Genomic DNA, 19,306 nt, shown 5'->3' on the forward strand with positions numbered 1-19,306 from the left:
GAAGAGAACCACTGGATTTGTATTTCCTGCTAAATTAAAACCTACCCTCTGCATCCTCTGCACGTGCTTTTTTGTCCTTGGGCTTTTCTTCAGGCCCTTGGAGCAAAACTTGAACGTTTCCAAAGTGCTTTTGCAGAAGGGAAGCCTCCTTCTCCTCCTGCCTGGGGCTGGTGTGGAGAGGATCAACATGGCCAGGGAACAGAATGTTGCCAAAAAACGGATACAGAAAATACAACAAAACCTGTGATTTCAGCCCAAACCGAAGTGTTCCAGCCGTCAGGACCTGCGATGTTCAGTGTTGACTTGCCCAGGAATGAGTTCCCCATCAGTTTGCTGCTGCAACGTGCAACCCCACAGAAGAGGGTTTAGCTCAGCCCACACCACCTTCCCATGTTGTCCCCAATGTCTGGTGTCTCTCATGATCCACCAAAAGCCCCAGGAGGAGAAGAGCTGGGCTGGGGAGATGACGGTGCCTGAATACAGATGTTTAATTTATCTTATCTTGCTGAATTACCTAGCTAATCTTTCTTGGCTTCCTCTGCAACCAGTGGAGAGATGGAGAGGCTCCACCAGAGGGTGGCATCTGCCCTGAATCGTCATCTCCTGGGAGAGTCTCATCCACCTCCACCCTCCACGTCAGGGGAAACGCTGCTGGGTTGCAGCGTTCAGTTCACAGAAGATCAAACTCCAGTGCACATCTGCAATACAGCACAGTGATACTGAAAACATTTTTTGTTAGATGTAAGCTAACCCCGAGGTTTTTTCTTCAGTTTTCCTGCTGAAAAACAAATCAAGAAAAATGCGATTTTTGCAGAAAAAAGGAGCAGAAGGAGCTCAGATACATCCCACTCCACCAAACCTCCCTCTGACTGGCCTTGGGGGGATGCCGCTGCACCCTGCACTGGTGAGGCCGCACCTCGAATCCTGTGTTCAGTTTTGGGTCCCTCACTACAAGAAAGACATTGAGGTGCTGGAGCGAGTCCAAAGAAGGGCAATGAGGCTGGTGAAGGGTCTGGAGCACAAGTCTGATGAGGAGCGACTGAGGGAACTGGGGTTGTTTAGTCTGGAGAAAAGGAGACTGAGGGGAGACCTTATCACTCTCTACAACTACCTGAAAGGAGACTGTAGCGAGGCAGGTGTTGGTCTCTTCTCCCAGGTAACAAGTGATAGGATGAGAGAAACGACCTCAAGTTGTGCCAGGGGAGGTTTAGATTGGATATCTTCACCGAAACAGTTGTGAAGCATTGGAACAGGCTGCCCAGGGAAGTGGTGGAGTCACCATCCCTGGAGGTATTTAAAAGATGAGTAGATGTGGTGCTTAGGGACATGGTTTGGTGGTGGACTTGGCAGTGTTAGGTTAGCGGTTGGACTTGATGATTTTACAGGTCCTTTCCGACCAAAACGATTCTATGATTCTATGATCTGTGGCATTACAGGATCTGGGGATGAACAAAACTTTCCTCCATCGCTGGAGCCTGAGTGCCTGTTCCCTAGTCCTTGATGATACCTGCCATCTGAGTTGTCACCCTTTCTCCTTAACTGTCTACTGGTGGGATGATAAGCCTCAGAGATCATTTGCATCTGGCACCAGGATGCTAATTGTTACCATTCAAACCTCTTCTGCAGCCACTGGGCTCTGTGGTCTCACAGATCCTTGAGAAGGCAGCCCCTTTGCTCCACATCAAATAACTCATCTCAGTTTTGCAGAGTGCAGTGGTTTTTTTAAGTGCAGGCTATCACCTACAGTGCAAAGGGGTACAGTTACATCCCGCAGATGCCTGAGGGTGAAGGATGCACTCAGCCACCCCACAAATAGGCATGTTTTCCATGAACTTAAAAAAATTGTGGTCCAAGTTCTTTGAGGGATGGGATCACTCCACACCAGTCAGGCCAACTCATAGGATTTGAGTTGGGTTTGATTAACCACACAGTGGTTAATCCCATTTGTTGCAGCAGGACCACACACAAATCCCTACCACCACCTGAATGTGGCCATGAGCACTGGGGGTCATTTCCAGCAGCACTCAGGAGGCATCAGCCCCTGGTATCATTCCTACCCGCATGGATGGACTTAGTGACCAAAGAGCCTTCCAAGGGGCTGTGGGAAAGACCATCCCACCTGTACAATCATCTGGGTGACCCCCATCAATGGACCCCTCAAAGGTCTCCGTGTGTGGGGCAAGCCTCATCAGCCACCAACCCCAGCTAAGCTTCATTGGCCCCAGCTTCAGGCGTGCAGCTGAAGTGCCCAGGTGAAAGCCTGGTGAGATATTTATACTGAATGGAGGGAGTCCAGTGCCCGCAAAGAAGAGATTTTAAATGCCCACACTTGGGTGGCATAAATCCAGATAGCGATGTCTCCCTGAGTCTATCGTATCATCCCTCTGGAGCTGCTCCACTCATCTCAGCAGCTTGTTGGTGTCAGGACCAAGCAGAGATCACTTCTCAGCCATTACTGTTCACTATTTAGCTACCAGCCACTTGGTTTCATAGCATCATAGAACAGTTTGAGTTGGAAGGGACCTTTAAAGGTCATGTAGTCCAACCCCCCTGCAGTGAGCAGGGACATCTTCAACTACATCAGGTTGCTCAAAGACCTGTCCAGCCTGACCTTGAACGTTTCCAGGGATGGGGCATCTGCCACCCCTCTGGGCAACCTGTTCCAGTGTTTCACCACCTTCATCGTAAAAAATTTCTTCCTTAAATCTAGTCTGAAACATCCCATCCATCTGCTGCTCTTCTCCCACCAGTGAGGAGCTCCCATGGTTCCTCCCTGCCCACTAGCATCGTCCTGCTCACCTGCTGCAGCTCCTGGCTTTGGTCCATAACCATCTTCTACCAGCAGACACTGGGAGGTTCAGCAAAATCCACAATATCACAGCAGTAAATACGCAGTGACATCTGCTCCAAATGTCCATTCTCCACCAAGTTAAATTAGTTTAAAACACCAAGTTATTAATAAAGATGGTACTGCAGAGGAATTTGAAGCCACTGCTTTGGCTTTGCAGGCAACTTTGCTGCTGGCTCAGTGGAAGATGGCTTCTACCTCCCAGGAAAATGGTCACAGTATTTTCGGAAAGGAAACAGGTTTTTTTTTTCACCCTGACAAATGGGAGAAAATGAGACATAAGCTCAGATGGACCATGGCTGGAAGGGCACTCTGAGATGGAGACAGCCACGTTCACATGCCAAGCCTGGCTCTAGGCAGGAGTGGGTGCCGAATGTCCATGTCCAAACCTCTAATCCACACCCTGGGCTGCTCTTCGATGATTCTGGTCCTCGTTCTAGCCTGGACCTGAAAAATCTTTTCCACTAAAAATGGCAAACAGCCAGGAAAAGAGCCCTGTTTGATAAATCACCCTGTTCTGACAGGATACATTTCCTTGGAGATTTTCCAACTGGCTGTAACTCTAACACCGCTGGAAAGTCTGTAGGCCTTTCTGCTTGGGTGGAAACACCAGTTGGTGGAAATCAATGGCAGATGTCACCCAGTGAGAGATCCATTCCCAAATCGAAGTAAGTCCAACAGCCTGGGATACCATCACATGAAGAGAAATCGTCCCATGCCAAACCCACAGGATCACAACCTCGCTAACACGCACACCCCAGACACACCTCACGCTCCTCGCTCCCAGGCAATCCTTCCTGGCCAAACGAGTTACACTGGCACTTATTTTCCAATATCTTTTCAATTTTCTGGCACTGACTGCTCTGGAGGGAGAACCTGTGAACAAGCGTGGCCAGGTTCCCGGATGAACTGGAGCAGCTCCCTGGCCGGAGGGAGGTACAGAGCTGGTGATGGAGCTCCACGCAGACGTGAGCCGCTCCAAAACACACAATGGCAGCAGAGGTGTGACCCAGAGGAGCTGAGCCCAGGGTTGTGACTGAGGGGCTGTGCTGCCAGGGTTGCTGAGACCCTCTGCCATTAGCAGTGCCCAGCCCCAGGCTGGAAGCAGCAGAGACAAGGGCCACCTCGAGGTGCACACAGACACCCGTGCCAAAGTGTTGGGTGATCTGGTGGAGGCAGGGACATCTTTCACTAGACAAGTTGCTCAGAGCCCCATCCAACCTGACGCTGAACACTTCCAATGATGGGGCATCCACAGCTTCTCTGGGCAACCTGTTCCAGTGTCTCACCAGTTCCTGCAGATCTGAGAGGAACGCAGACTCCGCTGGAGGGGTTCATCTGTCCAGAGGTACCTGCAAAATGCAGGTGCCAACATCTGGTTTACTCATCCCAGGATCTCGTTTTCCTCAGTGGAGGAAAATGGCTACTTTTAGGGAGTGCTTGTTCTCTCCTAAAGAAGTTGTGATACAACCAGGAACGGCATCGCACAAGAGGGAGTTTCTCCCTGTCAGCTGTGAAGAATCACCCTGCTGTGATGTGATTTTTCTGTATCAAAACCGGCCATCGTGTTGCACCCCAGGTGCACCTCACCAGACTAAAACATCCCCTCTCTCTTCTGGCACACACAGAGCTAAATTCGCTGCCTGCAACCCCGCAGCTTTTACCTACATACTCTGCAGCTTAATGAATTGACTCTTTTAAAGACCTTTGAGAGAGGAAAGGTGTTTTAAAAGCACCAAAGGGCCATTAATATCAGATGTCAAGTGGTAACAAAGAACAACTGTGCTGCTGGTGCTTTCTTGATTAGTCAGGGCACCCCGGGTTGCGTTATCTCGTTTGCAACGGTGACAGAAACATGATTCCAGCCCCTCTTTGGAAAAGTAACTTTTATTTTGTTGAAGCCATATGTTTCCAAGGATAGAGCAAAGCTCAGAAGCCATAAATCATGCCCAGATGAGAATAATCTCAAACAACAGTTAGTCTGTAGCAGGATGTTGCTTGTTCTGCGATAATTGCTCAGCGTTCAAGGCAGATTTCCCATCGCCTGCTCAGACACGCAGTGCAGACAAAAAATGCCTCGTGCTGGTTGCGGTTCTCAGCGTTCGAAATCTGAGCACGTTAAGACAATTTTAATAGCACTGATCCACATCTGGCCAAATTCTACAGTGCTGTAGCCCCTCAGATTTCAAACACTCGCAGTCAGAAGACAGGGTTGCAGCATGGAGACGTGCTGGCCTGACCCTAGCTAGGCTGGGTAGCGATGGTGATGGAGATGCACCAATGCAGACCTTCCGAGGTGCCTCAGCTTCGCTGGCTCTCAGCACGTGAGCTCCCACGTCACTGTGACCTGAGGTGCACTGGAGATGCTGGTGGGGCTGGGATGCGGGGGCTGCTGGGTTAATGTGCAGGGAAGCTGCTCTGGGCGCAGGACCCCTGAGAAGCGCATCACCGGCTGCTGCGCAGCACCGCACAGCTGAGATGGGTCAGAGATAAGGGCACAAGACAAGCAGCTGTGGGGGGCAGCTACCTCCACCCCAATGCTTGGGCTGCACTTGGGAGCCGCTGCCACCACACGTGCCTTCAGAGGCTGCTGGGACCCTGGGTCCCCCAGGCTGGCACCCCTGTCACCCCACCCTGGCATCTCCTGGGAGCTGAGCTGGCTGCTCTGCTGCCTTGACGGCGACCATGTAGCCCAAGAGGAGTGTTGGGGTTGGGACAGGGTCTTATGAAGGAGTGGGAAACCAGCTCCACATCTGGCTCTGCAGCAGGGAAGGCACGTTTGAGTAAGCAGAGATGTAAAATCTGATTTGGAGAGAATCTGCAAGCTGCTGTCTGCCTGCTGGGAGTAGCGATCTGGACCTTGCCCCTTGCACCCGAAATCCCCCCACCTTGCACCCGAAATCCCCCCACCTTGCACCCAAAATCCCCAAACCAACAGCTCCAAGGCGAAGGAGGGACTTGTAAAACACTGCTGACTTCACCCAGCGGTACCCATATTGGCACACAAAAGCTGCCTCTCCTTTCGAACAAAGCCAGCGCTGCTTGCGGGAAGCCTCTCTTTCTCCACAAACCAGCCGTGGCGTGCAAAGGGTGTGACAAGGAGTCATCCTCTCTCCCCATTCATCCCACCACCTCCTCACTTCATCCCCATCACTGGCATCTGCAGCAATGCCATTAGCATCACTGCTGAACAGGATGCCACCCGGTCAGGGTGCACTGGTCTGGGATGTGCGTGCACAGCTGGTTCCGTTGAACGCAGCCCCTGAGCTGAGGAAAAAGCCCTGTGTCACCGCCATGAACCAGACGGTTCTCCTTTACCCCCTGAATCCGTGCCCCCCAGCTCAGCCTCGCCACAGGCAGCGTGAGGAAGAGAGGCAAAGCTGCCGTGTTGAGTACTTGGACTTTCTTCAACCCAGAACTGGCCACTGCCAACGCAGCACTGCCGGGTCCCCCATGGGGACAGCAGCACTGGCTTGCACACCCCTAGGACTCCTTATGGGATGCTACGGCAGATCAGGGGGCCACAACCAACCTGGCGCTGGAGGGGGGGACAGAAGTGAGGGTGAAGGGAAGGATCTGTGTATGTAGGACTCCCAAATGCCTCTTGCAGTCCAGCCAGAGCAAATGCTGCTGAGACCGAGAGCCTCCCTCCTGCAGGCAGCTACACCAAGAGACCCAAAGCCCCTTGCTGAGCCAAGCCCCGGGGAAGGGCAGCACCCCTGTGCCCTCCTCCAGCAGCGGCGGGTGTCCCTGTGCTCCTCGTCTGGATGCAAGGCCCTGATGGTCCCCTGGCTCCAGCGTCCCAGATGTGGGGGGTCCTGGCTCACACCAGCAGGGAGAAGGGATGAAGAGCGAGCAGAGAGGATGAGCGATGCAGAAGAAAGGTTGGGTGTCCCTCTGACATAAACGTGTCTGCTTGTGCATGGGCTCACCAGGTGGGTATTTACACAGCAAAACAAGCACTGCACCCCAGATCCCCCTCCTGCCTCTCCTCCCACCTGACAGTCCGTAGTCCCTGCAGGAGACAGAGGCAATGCAACCACTTTCTCCTTCCTCCAGGTTTCCAAAACCAGCCAAGCAGGGGAAATGCCCAGCAGAAGGCTTTGCTGTTAGGGCTCAGGCTGAGCTTGGCCATGCTGGCTCCTGCAGCTGCGACAGCCACGTGGACCTCTCTTCCTCTCGTGGGTGACAGGGGCCTCTTCCATGAGTGCTGTCGGGACCTCCAAGTGCAAGTAACTCGCCACGAATATCCTATTCCCTCTGACTTTTCTCTCCTGATTGCAGGACTACCTTCCTTGACGTCCCTCAGGCCAGCTTCACCCCCTGCGAGGTGTGCTTTCAAAACAAGCCTCAGAAGGACAGCTGTGGTGTTACCCGCTGCCAGCCTGGGCATCGTCTCACGGAGACCTCAGGCACATAAATACCGCTGCATGTTTGGGGAGCTGTCAGCTCCCAAGAGAGGGAGGGCAGTTGGCAACTCATTCAAAGACAAAAGCGTGACTCCTGGGTGCTGCTGGGCTTCAGAGCAGGCACAAGGGCTTCAGGGCTGAGACATTCGGGGCTTAGACCTTCAGGGAATGCCACATCTAGAAGCTTCGGGGCTCAGACCTTCAATGGTCATCAGAGAGGAAGGAAGGGTTGGGGGAAGATGACCTTGGTATGGCTATGGGAAAATGTTTTCCCACCACACAAAAGAACGGGCAGCGGGTCCTTCCTCACAGCAAGATCCACGTGAAGTCAGCTGCCTGGAAAGGCCTGCGGACTACGAGATACGCCCAGTCGCATCCCCTCCATCAGTGGGACCATGGTGCAATGAGCAGTTCAACCAAGAGCAGGACCTTGCCCCCATCTCTCTCCACTCCCTGCTGTTTCCCAGCCCCAAATCCTTGCACCTTCGCCTCCTTCTCCTTTCTCCAGGTCCCAGAAAACCCCCCGTAACTAAAATCCTCCCCTGACCACGACCTCCTCCCTGGCAGGGATGGGCTTCTGCAGAGCTCACTGCCAGCGCACAGGTCTCAGTGTTATCATAGCCGGAAAGAAATAACCTCGTACCACATTTAGTGCATCTCCCAGAGGAAGCATCTTGACATCTGCAAATCACAGAAATTTTGTGGCCTGCACTGATAAAACCCAAACACTTTACAGCAGACAGAACTTGAGTTACAATGGTGGCGGCCTCCGGCGACGCTACCTCAGCCCTCCCTGTTACTCCCCAGTCTGTTCATTACCATTAATGTCACTACAATAAATACCAGAACAAAACTGACAGCATTTGGCCACGTATCTTAAAGCATTGTCCCACTCCTCCTTCACTCCGTGTCTTTGCGGCCTTGGTTTCCATCCCTACCAGTCACCAGAGGAGCCTTTAGGGATAAACCGTTTGACTATGTGACCAGCCAGGTAATAAAAGCCATGCAGAAGTGTAGCTGTGGCATCGATGACCAGCGAGAAGGTGCCCCCGATCCCGGTGACCAGGTCTTTGAGGACAGAGGGAATGGCACAGATGGAGTGGTAAGGGAAAGCAGCGAGGTGAAGGACAAACCCCACAGGGATGCGCAGGATTCCGTAGGTGAGGGACGCCACATCTTGAACAATCTGTAGGAAGCCCAAGAAGATGTTGATGATGACCCTCCCCACATCATAGGGGATGCTGATGAGCACCATAGTGATGGCTTTAAGGTAGGACACCACCCCGTTCCACAGGCTGTAGACTCCATCCAGAATTGTACCACCAACCTGCTTGATAACAAACCACAGAAAATAAAACACAAATTTCACCAGCCCCACTAACACATAGATGAGGAGTTCCAGAAGTTTGACAAAAGGGGTAGCAATGATGCCAGCTACTCTTCTCACAAAGCCGCTGTCTTTGGCCTCCTCGTTGTCACTTCTTGCTACTTGCTCTCCAGAGCGGATCTGACTGACAGCTTGCAGTATTGCTTCTGTTTTATCCTGGCTTTGGTTGTCTTCCCCACAGTTGCCCTTGAACAAGTGAACTCCTCTTAGAAGCTGCTTCTCCAGCTCTCCCACCGTGAGGTCCACCAAGCTGTTTTCATCCTTTATTTTTTTCACCAGTCCCAGGGACCACCCCTCCGGAGCATCACAGCAGGATGCCAGCCAGAGGGTCTCTGGCACCGACACCTTGCCTTTAACTCGGACGCTGGAAGGAATTGCACCTGCAAGGAGATACAGATGGTCCTTGTTGGAGCAGTGAGGGACCAGAGCTTGCTCCACTACCCTCCCAATGTCTCTGTGCCAGCTTTTGCTCAGAGATGGGCTCAGAGGGACAGCGTTTGTGAGCGTGTAAGTGGCCATCTGGAAATCCTTCTCATTGAGCAAGCTGGGATTGAGCAGCCCTCTCTCGTAACCAGAGCCCACGTAGTCTGAGGTCAGGGCTTGATTTGCACCAAGCTTGGCCACAATGCCAACGACATCGGCTTCATGCACCATTTCATGCAGGTCATTTTCCGGATCATCTATCTGAAATAGTAGAGAAGAGTTACTGGATGCAATTTGCCTTCCTAGAAAGCAACTTGTAAAATGGGCCTTGAAGTATATTTTCCATTATGACTGCTACTACCCGCTGTGCCTCGGACCACATCCTGCACTCCCTCCTTATTTTCCTTGCAGCGCTTCAGAGGAGCGTATGCTCTACTTAGCTGCCCTGCCAAACACACCGGTTTAGGCTGCAAAGGATGCTTGCAGCTCTCTAGTCTGGTCTGCAGCACAACACAGCCTTCAGAATCTCACCAGCCAGCCTGCACCAAGCTGCTAACTTGTGGTTTTCTTTCTGGAAGAGATTTTTAAGACCAATAGGATTTAGGGCCATAATCATAGAATCACAGAATGGTTTGGGTTGGAAGGGACCTTAAAGATCATCTAGTTCCAACCCCCCTGCCATGGGCAGGGACACCTTCCACTAGACCAGGTTGCTCAAAGCCCCATCCAACCTGGCCTTGAACACTGCCAGGGAAGGGGCATCCACAGCTTCTCTGGGCAACCTGTTCCAGTGTCTCACCACCCTCACAGTCAAGAATTTTTTCCTAAAATCTACTCTAAATCTACCCTCCTTCAGTTTAAAACCATTCCCCCTCCTCCTATCACTCCATGCCCTTGTCAAAAATCCCTCTCCAGCTTTCCTGTAGGCCCCTTCAGGTACTGGAAGGCTGCTAGAAGGTCTCCCCAGAGCCTTCTCTTCTCCAGGCTCAACAACGTCCTACAGTGGCAGAAGGTTATGGTCTCATCTCCTACAGTGGTAGTACCTCCAGTTCATTTAAGCACCTACTGTGGCACCTTAATTCAATCCATCTGAACTATGAAATCCAAGCCATGAAGAAAAAAAAACAACATGGTATATAAGATGCCTAGGGAAGGCATTTACCTCTCACCACTGATTGTGTAAGAAGCCAGAAGGAAGCCAGGCACCATGGCAGGTGACCTGAACTTCCCTGCCTTGAACACACACATGGCAGTGAGCTCCTAGGGCTCTCTCAGGGCTTGTCATTAGTAGTCTGAACCTCTTGTCATTAGTAGTCTGAGCTTCATCCTTAATGACCACACACCTCCTGGATACCATCACCACAGGTCCTTGATGGAATATGTGCTACCTACTCGTGTCTGCCTGCGCTGCGGAGCCGAAGGTAGCAATTGCTGCAGCAGGAATTCATCCTGGAGCTATGCACGGAGCCATGCGTGGGGAGGTAATGAGCAGTGGGAGCAGGATCACTAAACGCCAGAGCATGCTCAGGTCTTTCTCGGGTGGCCACAGCTCTGTCTGCTCCTTAGTCACTTCTATTGACACTGCCTGCAGCTGCTCTAGGGGGGTGTGCCAGATAGATTGTAATTTTCTTCCCCAAATTAGAGGGTGAACACGTTGGTAGAAGCTCAGGGGTGGCAGATGGTCTCTAGCAGTCCCGGCCTCCTGTAGTCTCTGTTTCAGAGGCTGTGGCCCTCAGCTCCCAGCACTGTGATAACCCAATTAAACGTGCTGCCTTTGCTCCTGGCCTATAAATTGTTTACTGCACCATATAATATGTACTTTGGACACATCTGCGGCAGACAATTCATTTTCTACCTTGAATCACTCCTCAGTCATTCTTCCTTGTCCCTTGGCCGTTGCACTTGGACAGATGTCCTTCAACCTTACTCAGAGTTAGTGCCGCATCACCCCCTCGCAGCTCTGCGCCAGCCTGTGCTGAGAGTCAGGGTGAGGGGGCCAGCACCAGTGCCTGTCAGCAGCTATCCATCACCCTCACCGTAGGACTGAGCTCTGGCTGGCTCTGAGTCAAGCCCCTGCGGTGCAGGCTCAGGGCTCCCTCTGCACCCAGGCTGGTCACAGGGCCAATGCTGGCCATTGCAGAGGGCTGCATTACCCCTCATGTCCTGCTAGGAGGTTTCTTGCACTTCGTTTTGAGGCATCTGATGCCTATTGCTTCAGGACTGGAAGGATCACAGCGAGTCCAACGTGCTGATGCACAAGCTGTAGCTTTTTCTAAATACACCACCTACAAAAGACTCGTCCTGCGCTGCTTCTGCCTCATTCTGCTCCTCTTGCTCAGACACCCCAAGCTCATGGGCTGCAGCTGGCTGATGAGGCCAGACATTTTGCCTTCCACAAAACCACTGTCCCCCCCTGCCCCCCCAACCCATTCTCCCTGTTCTGATGAGACAACAGTGTTGTGCCATGGGACAAGAGATGCACCCGGCGCGTTTAATCCCACAGTACGGGTGATGGGGGCAGTGGGCGTGGGTGTGAGGCTGTGCCTGGGAACTGCCCCCCATGCTATGGCCCTTTTGAGCCTGACACCCTGGCAGACACTCTTATCCCTTCTCGCTCCCATGGCAGCACTGCAGCCCCTTTCCTGCTTCAGGACCCTACTGCCTTCTCAATAAACGTAGGGAAATGGTGAAGGGCTGAGGTGCCACACCACAAGGACACATAGACCTGAGATGGGTCAGCTCTGCCTCCTGGCAGAGATTCCCAGCCTACGTGAAGCAGATGGTATAAACTTAATTTTCTCTGCTTATGAGCTGATGCATGCAAACCTTGAGGTGCCTATCAAGAAAATATGTCTCCGGTTACCTGCTCAGCTGCAGGCTTTTGCACATACCATTGGGATTGTTTAGGTGCAATTAACAAAGAACATGATAAAAATGCGGCTGTGTGCTGTTCGTGTGTAAGGCTCTGACATCACTGAGTTATGCTTATAATAAATCATATTATGGTTTGTAATGACTCATGTGTAACTCAGGTTTTCATGCCTCCTCCAGCTCAGCCCCAAAGGCAAGCTGTCTCCAGCACTGCATCTAATCTGCAGTGCAAGCTACCTTTCCTCACTGCTTCGAAAAGCTTTTGGCTTGTGTCACCATCAAAGCCTATCTGCATTGATGGAGTCAGCCATGAAACCACCTGTCCAAATAACCTGGAACAGCTAAGGGCAAGATCCAGGCAGACAGGTAAACACCTCATGCATAGGATGGGGATTTAAAAATAAATTATGCATCTGAACACCTGTACGGATGTGAGCACCTAACAATATTGATGTGCTTCATAAAGGGGGGGTTGTAGTTCCACAGAAGGGGCAGAGGGGGATTAAAAGTATGGCAACACACAATTATGGCAGGCAGCTTCCATCAAGTTTGGTCATTTAACAAGGCAGGACACTGTTACCTCTCACCTTCCCCACCCTAGTACTTAGGATCCCATGTGAAGTTCAGCAACCCACTCCCCTTGCTACTGCCGCAGGCACGCTTACGCCTTTGATTGCAGTGGAAATATTTCATCCAACCTTTGTGTGGGATTAGTTTCTCAGGGAGGAGGCTCAGTGCATCTTACGCCAAGGTTTCTGTTGTAGGACGTTCACATGAGCGGCTCTAGAAGTACCTGTTTCTCTTGACTGTCTACCAAGAGAGATGGCAAGAGCAGCTCAGAGGCAGCTATACTATAGCTGGGTGATGCAAATCCATCGTTGGTGGTGGTAGTCATCAACCAAATGAAAACACAAGGTGATTCATCCAGCCCCTCATACATTAGGACAGATAAAGCAACTCCAGAGTTTTCCATCTCTGTCTAAGCTACAGAAAGAGTCAAAAACACGTCTTCAGACAACCAAAATGCGATGAGGTGAAAGCCACCTAAGTGACTTGCTCTCAACCCCTAGGAAATCTGTGGCAGAGCAGGTTTTCAGACCTGAGCCTGGGGGAGTCCCATCAGTACCCTGCTCATCAGCCGACCCTTCCTGCTCTCTAATTTTTCACTAATTGCTGAATTAATTCTCTGTTTCCAGCTGCCAGTCGGCAGTGGGTGGCACTGACATTCCTCGCACTTCTCACCCAGTTACTGCCTCTGTGCTACATTTGGCATCTGTTTCTCCCGCAGACATTCCTGAGGAGGTAGGCACACAGGGAGTGAGGCAGTGCCCTCACTGCTTACACCATTGCCCAAAAAGAAAGCACGTGACAACCCTGAGGCCCTCACCAGCGTGCTCAGAACATTTTTATAGCAATTTCTTTTTGCTTGCTGTGTTTCTGCATCTCCACGTGCATGCACATAGGTGTAAGCACATATCACTGTGCAGCTGGGCCTGCTCATACCCAGTTATCCCTGTCTCCGTCAAGAAATTATCCAGAAAATAGGCAATATAGCCTCACAGGGCTATGCTGCAGAGCAGGTGTTGCTAAGGGTTCCCTTCAGCAGCCATCTGACCTTTCCTAACCATCTGACCTAGCCTTGATAGGAACACACATAACAGGCATGAAATCTCTTCCCTACTTTCTCCTCCCAGATCCGGCATGGCGGTGTCCGAGAGGGGTGTACGTGCTTATTTCTTGAGTTGTAGGAATTTTACAGTCCTGATTTCTTCCTGTTACAGATTCTTCTACCGATTTTTTTTCCTAGTAGTCTTCTATCATCAGACTGAGGTTCTTCCAGTGAGCCACAGAGCTGCTGCCTCCCACCTCCAACACCTGCATTTCAGCAATGAGTGAAGGGGACCCATTAGTGTAAACTAAGAACGGACCCACAGTAACCCATGGGGATGCTCGGAAGAAGCCAGAGCAAATAAAGGTAGCACCTGGCCAATTATTTCTGGAGCTGCAGAAGGTTTTGGTGGCAGGAGATATAAGGTTTGGGGCTCTGGAGTGCTGGCAGGGACAATGACAAGGTGAGAGGTGAAGAGGGATGAAGTGGGGAGGGCAGGTGAGCAGGCTGGAGAGAGGTGCTGGAGAACCGAAGATGCTGTGGAGGGGCTGCCCACTGCTCCATGGCAGGAACGGCTTTTGAGCCTGCCTGGGCAGGTCTGGTGAGTCAGATCATGAGGAGCAGGAGGAGGTATGGGGGCTAGAGGTGATGAAGGATGTCAGTGGCCAAGGCAGATGGGAAAGGATCTCACCTCTGCCGCTTTGCCTTGCTGCCACCATGGCATTGACCAAAGATCCTCGCTCGCCTAGGCCCTCTTCATGCTTAAAATATTCATCACTCTTCCTCAACTCCACAATGACATAGTCTGCAAAAAGCTTCCCTCTGTTTTAAAAGGGCAAGCAGACACCTCCCACAGCTGTCTGTGAAGTGGAAGGAGAGCAGATCAAAAGACCCTTGGGAGCTCCTGCAACTTAAAACCCAGCCCAGAGAGCACGGAGACAGTCCAAACTGAAGACAGGGATGTAGGATCTCCTGACTTTGCTGCCTGTGACCTCATGGCCTTAGTATCTCATCACCCCACATGAGGAAAACAAGCACAGCAGCCATTCTCCTGGGACAGGGGGGAGCCTTTTGCAGACATCCAGCACCCAGCACCCGAGGGCCCTGCGCCCAACACGCTGCTCTGATACTGCAGCCGTTCCTGCCCTGAGAAAGCAGCCCTGCACACTGCCAATCCTCCCTGAGCTCAATGGACTGGGTAGCTTGATGTTTGCTACAAAATTCCCCATGATCACTGCTGAAAAACCTGAAACATGGCAGAAAAAAAAAAAAAGGTAAAGTGTACATGTTATCTTAGGGCACCAGTAATTTTTTAAGGATTTCCTTTAAATTTAACAGCCTGAAGGAGTTGCTTAAACATGCCAAGTGTCAGGGGAGACAAAAACCACTGAGGCTCCAGGGAAATTCATTTTGTCCTGGCCACTTCTGACCTGACTGAAGCCTGCACGCTCCAGGATACGGCTACTCATTTCCCTACTGGAGTCTGCAACACAGGGACACAACAAAAAGCTGCAGTGTCAACTTGGTGAACCACAAATGGATGTTTTATCCCTGTGCAGCGAAGCTAAAGAGCTCTTATCAACACTGCGATCACGCTGGCAAGAGAACAAACTTGAACTTGACACTGCGCTGTTTAACCCTGCTACCCACCGCAGTGCTCCCTGCCTGCCATAGCTGGCCAGGCAGGACGGGCGCATCAGCTGGGGGCAGAGATGACTTGCCTCTCCCATCCCAGCTTCATTAGAAGCCCCGTGGGAAAAGCAACTCTTTGTTTGCTCAGTTCCAAGCACAAAAATAAGTTCTGCTTGTGTTAAATTAATATAGAAAGAAGTTCAACAAGCAAGAGCTCCTGCCTCCTCTGCAAAATCCTATCCCCAGCTTCACCCCAGAGGAATGTTCTCCAGGAACGTTTGCTTTACAGGGAAGGAAAAGCTGACTTACCTGCGGTTCAACCAGCCAGTTCTCCTCCTCGTTTTGGGCTGGCTTTGTATACTTAAAAGCTGAATAAAGAGGGATTTTGTCCTTAGTACTGTAGAGGGTCGCAAAACGTGGCTCTTTGTTGTACTGCTGACAGATTTTCACGTGGAACGGCTCTGTAAATCCTTCGGGTGGGACTTGTGCAGGGAAGAACACGTTACACTCAGCAAAACCAGTTTCATCCTCTCCAACAACTCTGCCCTGGGAAAAGCCTGGGAAAACTGAGACACAAAGCAAAAATACAATTGACGTCTTCATGGTCCACTCCCTGGAGCTGAGGGAAGCCCCGTCTGCCTCCGCTGGGTATGGCAAAGGACCTGTGCTCTGAGTCCATGCAGCAGCGCAGCCAGAAAGCGTCTGGAATTCGGGTGTAGCGTGCGAGGGAAATGAAATACGAAACCAGAGCCGATCCCTTCGGGGAGCCAGCGCTGTCCGCAGGCAGCGCGTCGTGAAACCGAACGTGCGCCACGGGCTGCTCTGACGCCCGCCGGCCGCCAGCTGCCCGCCGGAGATAACGCCGGGCAACCCGAAGTCACCAAGGCGCGTTGGGAAGGGAGGAGGGAAGCCTACGGCAGTGCGGGGCTGGGGCTGAGCAGCACCGGCTGTCCAGGCTGGGGCTCAGCGCCTGCGGGGGTGTGGTGTGCTGCATTGCAGCAGAGTCCCCGGCAGGAATTTTGGCTGACGCAGCCAGAAATCTTCCTGGGGCTGCCAGGCGGATGCTGCAGAGTCAGATTCACCACCCCAAATAACGTGTTAGCTGCCCTCTCCAGCCATGAACCTGGCTAAGGGAGAGGGAGAAGGTGAGGGAGAAGAGAGGTGGCAGGATATTGGCACTGCTGGGAACCTACTTTGCCCCTTTTTGGGGTGTCTGTCACCGCTGTTGCTGCCAGCCACGTGCTGCTAAGGCACCACGGTAAGGCATTCTCCTCCCGTCTCTCTGCGAGGCACCTGAAACTCTCCTGTGGAGCAGTATCACCTCACTTTGGCAGATCCCCCCTCAGGAGAGATTAACAAGAGGCAGAAGGATGAAGACCCTCGGATCACATAGATACCCCTAATCAACACCCACCTCTGAATATTTTGACCACACCCATGGAACTAACAAAAAAAAAAAATCTACCTAAAGGGAATGAAACCACTCCTCTGAGTTTATGATCAGCAGAGCTACTGCTGGGTAAAGGCTGTATTCCTTCAGTGACTGCGAAAATTGATGTTTTCAGAATAGTGGGGATGGAAAGGAGACTACAGAGCAGTTCCTCAGAGTCAAGAAAATGTGCAATGGCCCACCTAAGAAGTTAGATATGATCAGATGTGTTGCCAACAACCTTAAAAAAATCCTGGGTCCCAGTAAGGCACGGGTCTCTTTTGGACAAAGCTGGTTTATACTGTTAAAGTGATTTCCAAATGAAAATCTCCAAGTGCTACCAACCCACAAGTGCTTTGCAGATGAGGCAGGAGTAGTCTATATTGCAAATGACAAAATGGGACAGCGGGTGGTTAAAGTTTCTGTCCAAGGTCAGAGGAGGAGCCTATAAAAGCGCTAAAAATAGACTGGACTCTAAGACTACCATTCCTCTACTCAGGGATGACTTCTAGAAGTATCAAGGCAAGGGAATACCTTGGTGTGGTGTTATCGGTTGGGTGAGAGGGAGGTGGGCTGGACAGGCTGGGGAACAACAGGAAATGTAGTAAGTGGGCTTGGTTTTGGTCCAGACAGTTGCCTGGTCACCCAGCCCTGACAGAAAGAGTTAGTCATGTTCAGGAAAGATGATGGAACTGAAAGCATGGACACAGCCTGACCTGAAGACAGCAGCTCCAAAATACAGACTTAAAATTTCATTTTCCTGGATATAAAAAGGCTCCTGGGAAATCAAGAACTGAAGCTAAACCTTAGCTATTAGACGTTTGTCTGATCCCAGGCTTGCAATTACCTGAGCAGCAGAGGAAAAGACTTTATCAAGCATGGTAAGCCCTGCTCCCCAGGCAAACCTATGCCAAGCGATGCCTTTGAACACCCCACTCGAAGACGGACACACATTACCCCGTTACAGGCATGGTCCCGACCCAACGAAAAGGCAGCACGAGGTGTCTCAAGACGAGCATGACAGTGACCAGCACGCTGAGTAGATCGATGACTTCCATCAGGAAACACGGACATCCTGACTCTGCCCTGGACCTGCACATCAACCTCCTCCCTCAAAGCGGCACCTCTGTCTCACTGGGATGCACAGCCCCAGGCTGTCTTCTGAGCCTCAAGGGCTTCTTGTCTGCTTTTTGGGAATTCTCAGCAGCTTTTTCCTTTCAGGCTGTGAGGCTGGGGGCTGCCTGCCTATTTAGCTCTGTATTTACCAGCAAACGGATAACCCTTGACTCAGCCTGAAGAGCAAGAGCCTCAGGCTCTCAGCTCCTAAGAAGAGCATCAACGTTAAAGGCAGCATGGAGCCCCGATCCTCTACTCTGAATCCCATTTTCTCTCCAAGCAAGGCCCCTCTGTAGTTTCTGTCTAATTTAAGATAGCTGTTGTGACCTTGAACATGGAGCTGGATTTTTTTTTTCCTGTTCTGGTTAACATCCCTATTAGTAAAGAGACTGGGTGCCTTCATCATGGTGTGGCACTCTCTGTGCTGGGAAGATAAATGCCGAAGGACTGCCCTGCCCCAGGAAGATCACGCTGTCAGCCAAGGAATCACAGACAGACAGAGCAGTCAAACACAGTGAGATAGGGTCGGTCAGAGGTTTTGATTGACTCGGTGCTTCAGTAGCTTATCTGCTATCACAGGCTTTTATAGGCACTGTGATGCCTATATGGAGTGATGCAAAAGGGAATATTAATATTGGCTCCAAAACAGCTCTAAGGCTGTTGATGTGAGCAGAAGGGCTCTGGGAAAAGGCACATTAGGTTGGAAGCAGGCAGCATGAGCCGGCAGCAGCAGCATGGCCTCGCAGGGGCTGCCTCCTCCAAACCCACCAAGGGGTGACAGTGCAACAAGCCCGGCAGTGCAGGCAAGCACCTGGTGTTTGATGTGATGGAGGAGAGGGGGCCCAGGGGAGATGCAAAGAGGCAGTGATGTGGTCTAGAGGGACATATGAGGAAAGTGATCTCTCAGTGGTAGGCAGATGTGTGGGGGAGGACAGGAGATGCTGCAGGCCATAGACTTTATGGACACAGAGTTGGCAAGGCATACCAGAGATAAAGGGTGTCGGGGAAAAGAAATTAGAGACAGAGCGACTGGAGAGAGGGAAGGGCAAGAAAAGAATCAGTGATCCAGAAAATGGTATTGACCAGAAGGAAAAGGAAGGTATTGGGCAAAAATTAGAGTTGAGGGGAATCTGCAGTCCTTAAAAACTGGGGTACCTAAGCAAAGGTTAAGAAGGAAAATGAATGGAAAGAGGTGTGAGGAAACCCTGGAAGCAGATTGTGATGGGTCAAGTGAGGAGATGAGAGCAAGCTGAGTAAAGCTGTCTCCTTCTGCGATAAGAAAATGAGGAGAAAACATTAGGAGGAAGAGGAGGAAAGGAGAACGAAAGGAGGTTTTCATCCATCTTCATTGACCTGACATGGATGACCAGTCCTCCTCTTCCCCAAGGGTCTCAAGCACCAAGACCAATGTCTCAAAGAAAAGAACACCCCTTTGCAAAACAAACATGAAAAGCATGCCAGCATCCAAACCCTTTAGCCACGAAGAAGCTGACGGGCTTGTTTGCCTGCTTTCCCACACTGGGCCTCCAGCCCTGTCTCTTTGTTCACAGAGCTGACACTGGATTTGCTACAAATAGCAAAT

At 51.4% G+C, this 19,306-nt stretch overlaps 1 protein-coding gene across 1 annotated transcript; it reads right to left on the reverse strand.

The window, feature by feature from the left end:
- Nucleotides 1–4,761: 4,761 nt before the first annotated feature.
- On the reverse strand, nucleotides 4,762–15,999 carry ENDOD1 (endonuclease domain containing 1). The gene is made up of 2 exons (XM_068425161.1): nucleotides 15,489–15,999; nucleotides 4,762–9,328 (listed from the first exon to the last, which is right to left on the reverse strand). The coding sequence occupies exons 1-2, from the start codon at nucleotides 15,780–15,782 to the stop codon at nucleotides 8,192–8,194; spliced, it is 1,431 nt and encodes a 476-aa protein (XP_068281262.1). The 5' UTR covers nucleotides 15,783–15,999; the 3' UTR covers nucleotides 4,762–8,191.
- Nucleotides 16,000–19,306: the final 3,307 nt, after the last annotated feature.

Source organism: Nyctibius grandis, chromosome 2, assembly GCF_013368605.1.
Source record: "Nyctibius grandis isolate bNycGra1 chromosome 2, bNycGra1.pri, whole genome shotgun sequence".
In the NCBI taxonomy this organism is placed as follows: Eukaryota; Metazoa; Chordata; class Aves; order Nyctibiiformes; family Nyctibiidae; genus Nyctibius; species Nyctibius grandis.

Bases quoted from the DNA above. Each gene is read 5' to 3' on its own strand.
- ENDOD1 (XM_068425161.1), bottom strand. From the start codon at position 15,782: ATGAAGACGTCAATTGTATTTTTGCTTTGTGTCTCAGTTTTCCCAGGC. The intron at 9,329-15,488 runs GTAAGTCAGCTT...CTACTATTTCAG, and splicing joins ACTGGCTGGTTGAACCGCAG to ATAGATGATCCGGAAAATGA.